This window comes from Centruroides sculpturatus, unplaced genomic scaffold, assembly GCF_000671375.1.
Source record: "Centruroides sculpturatus isolate CEXI.00-Female unplaced genomic scaffold, Cexi_2.0 scaffold737, whole genome shotgun sequence".
Lineage (NCBI taxonomy): Eukaryota > Metazoa > Arthropoda > Arachnida > Scorpiones > Buthidae > Centruroides > Centruroides sculpturatus.
This window is the reverse complement of record NW_019385040.1, coordinates 310,240-322,584: the sequence shown is the minus strand read 5'-3', so window position 1 is coordinate 322,584 and position 12,345 is coordinate 310,240. Positions and strand designations below refer to the sequence as shown.

The window sequence follows — 12,345 nt, the reverse complement described above, 5'->3', positions numbered from 1 at the left end:
ACTTAATATTATATATAATCGATATAAGGTAAAAAAAAAATGCTCATTACTAGGGCGATGGTAAGCATCGCAATGAATTTACGCATACTAAGAAACGTTTACGCGAATTAAAAACCGCATTCATAATTCGATAAGATTAACAAGCGAAAAAAATGTCCCGCGGCAAAAAGCGAAGGATAAAATATCAAAATACGCGCAAATACTTTTATTACGAATTTTTAACAAAAATTTTTATTTACAGTAAAATATATTCTAACATTTATTATCTATAATACATTAGTTAACAGCGACTCATCGATGAGGCGTAAAATTTGCTTGTCAAACTTTCAACTATTGATCATTTCAACAAGTTTACTTCCTTTAAAATATCACAAATCAACTTATTTAACCATTATTAAATTAAGAAAATTATTTTCATATATATATATATATTTTATTTATTTATTTACTTTTAATTAAATCTAAACTTTAATGAATTCTCAATTGATAAAGACCCGTTTATATAATCGATATACAGGAAGCTAAAAATTAATTTTATAAATCATTTTTCAGACTGCTCTATAAAATCCGTTTCGAATTTAAATACGGAACTTATAAAATACTAATTAGTGAAGATTTTCGAATAGAAGATGCGATCCCTAATCATTTACCATCAAAAAATGGTTGAAGTTTAACACGTCAAACTGTATTAGGAGTAAGTTATAAACAGAAAAAGAGTCGATCAACAATTACTACCGTTATCCCATCATCGTTTTTCTCAACCAATCAAAGTAGAATGCGACAGAAATAACTCGTGTCACCTTGGCAAACTACATCGGCCCTAGGGCTGAATTGTTTAAGTTAAATCACGTCCGAAAAAAAAAAACTAGACCTTTCTGGCAATATCTTCTTTCTAAGAAGGCCTAAGTTGGGAGAATAGCTTTTCCTAGAGACGATCGTAAAGCTTTCCTTTCTCTTTTTTTCCCTCATCTACATGGTCGTTTATGATTTTTATGACTGAGAAACAGATTGTTAAAACTCACCTTGACTGACCGACAGGTGACGGGCCACATACTACTTTAGGGAAGCGTAAAAAAAAATTAAGCAGAAAAATTATCAAAAAATTCTTCCGGTATTTTCGACTTTGTAACGCCGAAATTCACCTTTAATACAAACGTGTGTTCGCCTGAGAAACGTCGTCTTATTTACCGACGACACTTGTTATTGTTCTTAAATAAAATTCTTATATTTATATAACAATGCAAAATGGCGTTTCCGCTCTTAAAATCTACAGAATTTGAAAAATTTTCTTAACATTAAACAGCGAGGATCAAACTTCCAATAATCGCATATCGAGTTTATTGACTTCTTTCGGTCTTAGAAAATACTGCGCCCTCTAGTTATAAAAAATACTACTACTGGCAATCTTCGATGGTACCTTTTTTTCTTTACAATTGATCGTATAATTACCACACAGGAGTTAAAAATTGAATTCATTTCGACACGACTTTGAAATTAAAAATTCCCACAACAAATATACTTTACTTTTCAAAGTTACAAATGGGGATAATTTACATCTATGATTGTATTTAATAATTATTTACAAGACGAGGGTAATTAATCCGAAAACAGCATATACTATCATTATAATGAAGCCATACGGAAAATAGATTTCAATCTTTACATAAGTCCGTCGTTTAAGTGTATAAAATTAGAATTACTGGGTCAGAATCCAAGAGCAGTAATGCTTTGAAGCGGTTCTATTCGTTAATTCTTTGTAAAGCACTCACAGAATTCGAGTACTGCGATGATGATCCTGTGTATTTCCTCGTTTAATTCTCACCGAATTTCAGTCTGTTACCAACGTTTTGTATAAAAGATGGGAATTCGATGCGTTTCACATATTCTAATTTTTATAATTCTTTTTTTTTTTGGCCATTATATACTTGAGTGTGAATGAAACATGAAAAAGTTGATTAAAAATATTCTGGCCAAAAACTTATCTTTTATACTTCTTTTACACACTTACATTCTTTTTTCCGTTAAAAATACTGTTTTATAACAAGTATTACAATTCAAAGTATACTAATAACTATGGAACAAAGTCTTGAAATATTTTTTCTTTCTCAATACAATTTTTTATATGCAATAAAAGATTCAACAATTAGTGACAAAAATTTTAAGAACATCAAAATTTCAATCTAAAAAATAATAATAAAACATTAACATTAATAAAATGAATCCAATCAAATCTATGGTAAATTTGCTTTCTTATAAATTAGCATAAGTTTTTAAACACAAAATACAAAAATGCACTCCTTAGTTGGGGAAAAAATAGACAATAACTATGATTAAATTCATGATTTTGCAATGCTGTTGTAAGAATTTTTGCACCTAAATCCCTATTTTTTGACAATTTGGTCTATTTTTTTTTTGAGGTATTTACTAACTATTCTTGTAACTGAAAATTTCATACAATTTATATCAATACCACAAACAAGTATCACTAAAACAGTGATTTGTCTGGTATTCCAATATTCCAACCATATTTTAACTCCAGTTTCCTCTGAAGTATGTTTATAACTACACAATAACAAACATGAGATCCTATTAAATTACAAATATTATGGTGAAATCATTTGGTTTTGCACTTCAAATTTTACAACACTACCACCAGGTAATGAGTTTCTGTACAGATGTCAGTTTTCTTACATTCATATATATATTTATATATATATATGTATTCATACACGCACACATATATATATAAATCAACATGATAAGTCAATGTGCTATTCTTTCATCTTAACTGATTTTTATCATAACATTTTAAACTTGAATTTGTTACAAAAAATGATACTAAGTTTCTTGCCAATTATATCTTTTATCACAGTATTTTTTTTTTACACAAACAGTTGTTTATCAAAATCACTTTTGGAATATTCTCGATGTTTAAGCAAGGCAAAGCACAAATGAAAATTAACTGTAAAGCTATTGACAAGGAAATGATATGGCATAGTCAAAAGGGAAGTGCCATTTCCAATATGGATTTGGAAATATGAGCAGGGAGAAAAATCTCCTTTGTGGCAGCATGATTATATATGCACTTTAGTTCCATTTTTGCCATTATTTCTAGCACCCTTCATTTAGACTGTGAAGATCCACGGATTGTTTCCACGTTTCGATAAAATAGTAAATAAGGAACACGTGGAGGACTGTGCCGTAACACTTGAGCTTCAGAAATAACACTGATGTTGCGATCGTCACAACGCAGCCAAGTATCACTATTACAATGATAAACATCTGCTATATAATGTCCTTTGACTGCTTCTTCACCATCATGATATACAACTGTAATAACAACAATAAATTATTTAAAACAGAATAAAAGGTCAAAACACAATAAAAACAATCATATACCTGCAATCAGTTTATACACATGCAAGTGTTTCAACCTCTTCATCTCATGTGAAAGAAATTCTGCAATTAAAAAAAATTAATTATCAATAAAGTTAAATTGCATTTAATTTTTCTCAGAAAGCAACTGGTACATAATAATTCATTTACACTGTGTAGTTACATAATAAAACTTATCTATATTCTTAGTTTTATTTGGCAGACTTACCATTTGTCTATATCTATATAAAAATGTTAACAAATCTGATTTTTTAAAGATGTTAACACAAAAATATGCTGTTGTAAAAAAATATTTTTTAACCACAATATTGCAGATATTGTGGTTAAAAAATAGGGTAAAGTTTAAATCCAGTGCACATACAAACATATACATTTATATTGTATTTATATAGAAATTCTTAAACGAATTTAATAACTTTTGTTAGTAACCATTCCATATTAACCTTTAAGTGATTACACATGCAATCCAAAATCATTCATTCATAAATCCTCTTTGATCAAGAAATAACAAATTAGACTCCCATACAATTTAATTACTGTTCACTTCACAATTCCATACTACTTTAGTTAGTGTGAAAAAAAGAAAGCCAACTGCATCCATTCATGTACTTTTTCTTCTTATATACTAGAAATTTCTGGAAAATTCTTTAACTTTGAAGCTATTCAGCCTTGTCGCTTTCAAAGTACTCTAAGTATACAATTGTTGTTCTGTATTTTGCTAAAAAATTGATCAATCAGCAGCAGTGTGTGATTGTTCACTGCCATACCTTGTCAAAGAAATTCATCGTTGGAATAGAAAAAACCCTCAGCATCACTTTAACCACAGTTATCTAACTTGTTTTAGCCATGATAATTCTTTTGATATCCACTGTGATGAGTGAACTTTTGTTTTCAACATCATAACCCAAACCAATCTCATCCCCAGTAATATACAGTGGTACCTCAGTATACATCTGCTTTAGAATACGTCAAATTCGGAATACGTCCTGTTTGGACGAAACAAATTTTGCTTCGTATACGACTTAATCCAATTTTACACACCATCTATGAACAAGTAGCACTATTAGTGTACTAGACCAGACTAAACGTTCGCACTGCCACGGTTTATAACTTTGTTAAATTTCTTCTGATTTTAATTTGTAAGTAAAATTTTATTATTTTTATTAATCATGAATTGCGAAAAGGCAAATGAAAATCAACAGAAAACTAAAAAATGACTAGAATCACAATGGAACTGAAAAAAGAGATTGTTGAGAAATATGAAGGTGGCATGCATGTTCGAGATTTTAACTGTTGCATGCCGTATTCCGAGAACGACGATATCGACAAACGCAAAAAATAAAGACATTATTAAATTTGCTAACGTTGTGAAAGGGGTTAAATCAAGTTCTAAACAGAGATTGAAGACATTAGATCATGTTGAGAAATTGCTTTTGCTTGGATAACTGAAAAACAGTGTGCTGGCAACATCCTATCAGAAGCAATTATTTGCAAGAAAGCTAAAAAGATACATGCTGATCTCATGAAAAATCAGCAGGAACTAGCCAGGAAAGGGAGGTGTTAAAGCCAGCCATTTTTTTCACATGAGAACGGATTAAGCATTTTTACATTACTTCTTATGGGAAAGGTTGGTTTGGTATACGTCCAATTCGGTATAAGTCCAAACATCAGGAACGGATTAAGGTCGTATATCGAGGTTCCACTGTATATAATATATATTAAAGTTTACATCCTCATTTGCTCAATTCAAGAGTTCTTGAGTTACATCAGTTTGAATTTTTTCTTTTCATCATCAACCAAAAGCAAAGCACAAATTCAGTTGTAATATAACATTCTCACAAACTAGTTACAGATTAAAATTTTAAAATGTTCATTGTGAATGTTGGCTGTAATGCAATGCAAGCCTAAATTTTGTGCAAAAATCTTGTAACAAACAGTTATTGAAATATTCACTTCTTCAGCTACCTTATACCAGGGGTGGCCAAAACGTGGCGCATGCGCCAAACTTGGCGCATTGGACTATTACAAGTGGCGCTTCAATCAGTTCTGAGCGACATTGCCAGATTTGGCTTCTTTGCAATTATGAATATGTATTACATAGAAAATTAATTTTTTATAGTCTGTCTTTGCAACTTTATTTGTTGCACAATTCGTTGCAATCAACTTTAAAGATAAAATGAGTGTTCTCCACATAGTAAATTACAGTATATGCATGTATGTTTATTTTCGATCAGTTTACAGGTGTCTAAATGACAGTGCTAACGTCCGACGATAGTGCTACCGTCCGGACAGTCCGGGAATCGGATTGGACTACTAACTTCTTTTCCCGAGTAGTTCCTGCGACACCTGTTGACCTTGTTTTTGTTTTCTTTTTACTTTTGCCTGTACGATACACGATACTTTCGTGTTTATGTACACCACTAATATCGTATAGAACTATTTTATACGGGTAACTACACTACAACCGCATTTTTCGTTGCTTGTTCTGTGGCAAAACTGAATTTTCGTCTTATAAATTGAAATACCTAATTAAGGGATGGCCGAAATCCATCTCCGCCCCGGGCTGCTAACACCACCCAAAGTACTGTACGCCACTGCGCATCTGAACTCGTCTATCTAAAAATTGGCGCATGGTATGCAAAAGGTTGGCCACCCCTGCCTTATACAGTTAAACAACAGTTATAATGAATGACCTCGCAAACTTTTGTAACATTTTCACTGTTTTTCAGTGATCCTTTGGTATTAAGGGTGACTATTATCAACATCAAATGAAGTTTGACCATCTTTGAAGTGTTTCCACTGCTGATAATTTTGCATTTGGTTGAGTTTCATCCCCAATACTGTTTTTAACATTTCAGATGTCTTTGTAAAAGATTTTCCAAGTTTGATGCAAAACTTCACATATGATGATATATAAAGACACAGAACAATGACTAAGCAAAATATGGACTTACTGTTGCTAGAAGGCAACATAAGCATCACCTCCTTAGTGCCCCTGTTGGTATGTTAATTTAAAAGTCTGGGAATTAGTGTGAGAGTAGTGCTAAGTTACTCACAGAAAAATTTACAGTTACTTCATAGATAAACAAACATTTCAACTAATGCTTACAAACACACATAATATTTATAATAGGAAGCAAAATTGAAATTCTGCTTAAGGTCAAGACGTCATTAGCATAAAATCAAGCATAAAAATTCTCACCACAATTACTTTTAATCGTGACCTACATGCATTGGTGCTTGGATTATGGTGGAGGTCCGGCACCACTAGCAAAATTTTTATGGTGACAGTACTGCCACCAAGTATCAAAAGTAAACACCTTTTCACACACAAATTGATGGAAACAAAACATCAAAGCATTGGTTGATAATAACTAATGTTAAAACTAATCAAAGAACTTTACAAGCACCCAAATGGTGAGAACTAGGGATAAAATAGAGAAAATGTACACAAAAGCTCATTTCCTGCAATTTTCACATGATGTCATGACGATGTAAAAGCCCACTGATTTCTGACTGGTTGAGGGTACCATTTTACGGATGTATTCAAGCCGAAAGTGGAACACTGCTCAACTCATCTTACACCATGTTCTGGAATACAATATGGTCACGTGCTTAAAAATAATCACACCGAAAGTTTTTAAGCTAGTTGAATCTTGGCCTAATAGTGCTGCAGAATATTAAAAACTTGAAAAATGTAGAAATCACCAATTTCAGCCTTTTAATGATAAATAATGTTATAAATGTTTGCTACATTACCTACCATATTGCTTGTTAAAACAATTATATTATATGCCACATTTGTTTGATTTTAATATGCACTATTATTTTGAAATTGAATTTTAAAATTACTTTTTTTTTTTTATAGAGGAAAAAATTTTTAATACCATAATTTTGAACAGATTGCTGTACAAGTTGAGCCCACATATTACAGCAGTGTTTCTCAATGGGATGATATCACCCCCATGTGGGCATTTTTCCATGTTGAGGGGGCAATTTGTAAAAATTTGTATTTTGGGGCGCGAAAAACAATTTTCTGGGTGATATAGTGAAACATTATACTAGTCACTAGTCTATTCAATGCAGTACAAATTTGGTGTTAGCCTTGGCCCTCGACATCAGAATTTTGAAGTGAAGGGGCGATACTATGTAAATGTTTTATTGAAGGGGGTGACAATTCATTACAGGTTGAGAAACACTGTATTACAGTATAATTATATTTACATTTACCTGTGTTTCTACAAAACACAGGTAAATGTAAATATAAGTGCACTGTAATTTTTTGTAACACAATCTTAAGCAATATTGTAACCTAGTATACTTACAATATTAAGTAAATCTGAGAATCGAACTGAATTTGACACCCCAAAATGCATCTTTATAATGCATATACCAAATAAAGTTTTATTTCTGTTGTTTCCAACATCTACTGTTTGATAAGTCTGTAACAAAGCAACACCATGCTTTAGATCCTTCAATACATATTATTTTTGTTTGCACATCTTTTATTGATTCTGCTTTTATTCTTTAAACACAAAGCTGAATGCTTTCTGCATTTTGCTTAAATAAAAAATACATAAAGACACTAAACACACTTTTCCAGCAACCAAATTTAGTATCTTGATATATTGGTGAAGTTACAGATTTGACTTTTATTGATTAAATAAAAAATGCTAAGTGCATTTGGAAACCAGAAATAAATGCATCATTATTTATCATGAAGTATCCTTATAATGAAATTTCACTCAGTCTCCTTCATGTTCATTATACTGTATACTGGCTAGACTGTAAAACTAACACTAGCATATACCTCTCAAAAAATGCTAGAATGGACATAAAACCTTTGCATAATCTGCACACCAAGTGTCTGTTGAAGACACATTACTTACCCATATATAGTTTTGAATGCATTGTCTCAAACATTTGTTTCTTTTGCTTTATTTCTGTTAGCAGTTCATTGTAGATGTAATTATAAAATAGATGAAATACAGGAAAGAAAAAAAATATTTGAGGTAGTTTTCTAAATTGCACAAGTTTTGAAAATAAAACTCTTAATTTTCTTATCATTTCTATTTTTCCTATTTATTTACCAAATAACATTAATAATACATATAATCATAATAATAAATACTAAAATTTATTTGTTGTGGCATTGTCACAATGCCAGGCTGCAATTTTTAATCATATTTTTAACTTATTTAATTTAAAATACATGCTCTCCACCTGAAATTAGTACTGTAGTGCCTTGCCCTGTACACCACACTTTTCCTTTAACAATAGAGTCATGCCAGTCATCTATCTAACACCTTTCAGAGAAAATATTTGAATTGAAATAGCATGACTTCCGGTTTGCACAAAAAGTTCATACATAGTTAATCCGAGCCCCAAGATTTCTATATCTGGTCTCATCTTTCATCTATCTAACCCCATTCTCGAGATTTAGGAAAGACAGACTGACAAATGACAATGGTAATTTATACATCTACAGTTTTTTTTTAAATTGCAGCAAAAACCAAATTAAATAGAAAAAGATTTAAATGGCAATAATATCCAATGACATAAATTCAAAATTGACTACAGTATTTAGCTTTTATTCACTGTGGAGAACTAATATAAAATAAAACTGACATTCGGTTTCTAAATAGTTCTCCAAGATTCATTATATAGAAGGGGAAATTACCAAAACCCACTCAATTTTCAAAATACAAGTTCAAGTATGATTCATGAATTATACATTGATGACAAGAAGTAAATGAAACATACCTTATGTTTAAGTGTCTTTGGTTGTTTTGAGAAAAATTGCAATGGCAGATATTTTTTCAATAAACAAAGAAAAGTCAAAAGTATCCTTAAAAACAAAAAAATGTTTTTAAGGATACTTTTGATACCTTTTGTAGTTAACATGCATCTATGCATAATCTGTACCTACTTCCAAACTGACTTCTAATATCTGTATTAAAAGTCATAATGTAAAATAAAATTATAGTAACCAATTTTAGTAAGTTTTGGTAACTAACAATAAATTAGAAAAACAATGTAAATGCTATAAAATAAGTAATGTTTGGTAGCTATGTTTCTATGCATATAAATAATTTTCGTTTTAATACTGCATCATAATGTTGTCTTAAAAGAATTTAAAATTAAACACTTGTTACCAGCAAATCTCATTTGAACTGATTTAACTGTTAAGCATTATAGCCAAAAAAAAAAAAAAAATTGTTATTGCTACATAATGTACTACATGGCCTACTCATAATGACTATTGATTATTGTTGTAAAATGTGAATGTAAAAAGTCTTTACAAGTAACAAGTTAAACAGTTAAAAACTGTATTTTAGAATCAACAAAATACTATATATAATTTATATTAACACTTTAATATATTAATATTCTTTTATTTTTAAATTCTAGATTTATTTAATTATTTATAGTAGAATCCCTCAATACCAAACAGTCAAAGAACTAAGAGAAATGCCCACTGTTGAGAAGTATTTGCCATAAGAAAATGAATGCATATCATTGGATTAATAAATGAAAGGCATCAAATGCATTTTCCTTAATTTTATGTTATTATTAATGAATTAAAAGAAATTGATTACAACAGTTTCAATGACAAATTTTTTTTTAGTTTACATTTGAAAAAATAATCTGCAACTAATTTTTGAATTGCACAATGCAACTTAAATTCAAAAAGCAGACTATCCACTTCTGCCGAGAGTTCTAAGCCAATTGCATCCAAAAAAAAGTTTTAAATCTTAAATGTGAGCAAATGAATGTATGAAATGAAAATAATGCAGATAGTGTGGAATCTATGTTTGTATTGTTGTCATTGATTGTTGGATCAACTGACATTGCAATTTCTTAAATTAACAGAGACATGTCTTCAGTTAGAGCAATGTCATCTATAACTATAAAGTCAGTTGCACTTATACCTGAGGCAATTTCCTATAGTGCTTATTCAATCTCATTTCATTGAACCAAATTAAAACCAGAATGAATCTGCATAATTTTCACTGAAACAGTGGGATAAGAATTCACTGGAACCATGAACTGAACCAAACTGTTTGTTTTTAACTAGTTTACCATAACATTTTTAAATGTCTGATATGAAATAGATGTGAAAAATATTGTATATTGGTTCAAAATTTGTCCAAGTTAGTGTTAATTGTAAGGCAAAAAGACTCAAACTGCAATTGTCATTAAGAAATGCACAATTTTTGATTGCTTTTCTGGCAGTACTTTCCATGAGGTAAGTGACCATTTACTTTAAAAAAATTGTTGGGCAATAATTACAAGTACAAATTTCTAAAGTTTAATTTCAGTTGTAAAGGACAGTAAATAAAGCAGCCAATGATTATCTATTTTTATGATATTTGTATTTTTTCCAACTTCTTGTTATTTTAAGACAATTTTTCCCCATAAAAAACTTTAAATTCAATTTTAAACTTTTAGCACAATTTAGAATCCATAGCGACTTAGAATTAAGAAAGCATGTTATATTTGTAAGTTCCATATCTGTACACTTCATATATTTGCAGTTTATTTATTCATGGTAGGATAAATAAAAGTAAAGGTAGACACCTAAATGGTTTTTAAGGCAATCTTAAATGCGTTCTATTACAAATTGTATTGTTGTTCATTATTGTTGAGCATTGGATATTATTTCATAATTTTGGCAGACAGTAAATGTCAGCATTGTACAGGTAACCCCTGTATAACACGGCACTTCTATAGCACAGATTCAGTCTAACATGGTTCGAGAATTGGGAACATCCCCCATATAACACAGTACTTTTATAGCACAGGTTCACTCTAACATGGTTCGGAAATTGGATAAAACCCTCATACATCATGAAATATAATAAAGGGTGCATTCTTTTATACCTCCGCGTGAGCATTCTAATTGTTTTCGTGACTACTTTGAATGCTCTTTCAACAAATAATCCATTTAATGGTTAAATTTTACAATTGGGACCCTTTTGCCTCTAAAAGCTCATTTTAGAATTATAGATTCCTCCACCACAATACTATTGATAGTGCGGGCACTGCCATCTTTCTTTCACCGTCGTTCCTAAATGCCTACAAACAGCAGTGCACTCCTGTTGCAGAGTGACTGCTATTAATGAACGTACCCAAAAACTATTACCAGTTGATGATGCTCACGCTAAGATCATCATATAAAATGAATAATCCTCTGGTAAAATATTTACTTAAATAATAAATAAGTATTTTACCTATGAAAAAAATNCACATTTAGAAAGAACTGGTTAAAGATACTGCCTGTTGTTAGGATGTTAAGTTTTCAAGGCACTTTGCAATTCATTTCATAAATTTGTCAAGTCAGTCCCATGTTAATTTTGGCCACCTCAGTCTGCTTCTGATTTTTGGTTATGAAGGTGATTGTGCTGTAGATAAAATTATATTGAGAGAAAGGCTAAATTTCTGTTGAAGAAAAGAAAGATTTGTTTTTTGAAGAATGTGACCTGATGAGCAGTCAGCAATTATTAAGTTTAATTCAAAATATTAAAATTAAAACTAACAACAACATACTTTCCCAACATTTGGTCACACCACCTGTAATAATATTTTATTTAAAAAACTTTTTATATTTTTACCTGTTATAAAATAGAAAAAAAAAGCTTAATTTTGAGGGTAGGGATGGGTTTTATAAAAAATTATAAATGCTAACAACAAGTAGAATCGTCATTACATCTGACCCTACTGGAGATACACACAACCCCCTTGACCTTTAATCACCAAAATTTAATAGCATCAATCCCTCTAATAAACAAACTTCCCTGCAAAATTTCAGAAATCTTTGACAAAAAGACAGGAGTTATTAAGCTTCAAAGAAGATGAACAAAATTGTGTCCCCCATAAACATCCACACATACATAGAAAAAGCACCCCAATTTTTTACATTCTTGACATTTCAAGATCCAGAGTCCA

General features: G+C 30.6%; 1 protein-coding gene across 1 annotated transcript in view; it reads right to left on the bottom strand.

Annotated features, from left to right (window-relative positions):
• Positions 1 to 1,494: 1,494 nt before the first annotated feature.
• Positions 1,495 to 12,345, bottom strand: part of LOC111633757 (ubiquitin carboxyl-terminal hydrolase 10-like) — a 136,737-nt gene continuing 125,886 nt past the window's right edge. Inside the window, exons 13-14 of the mRNA XM_023378378.1 lie at positions 3,400 to 3,459; positions 1,495 to 3,330 (exon numbers count right to left, since the gene is read on the bottom strand). Coding sequence (XP_023234146.1) covers positions 3,122 to 3,330; positions 3,400 to 3,459 — 269 coding nt within the window. The 3' untranslated portion in view covers positions 1,495 to 3,121. The remainder of the gene's footprint in view (positions 3,331 to 3,399; positions 3,460 to 12,345) is intronic.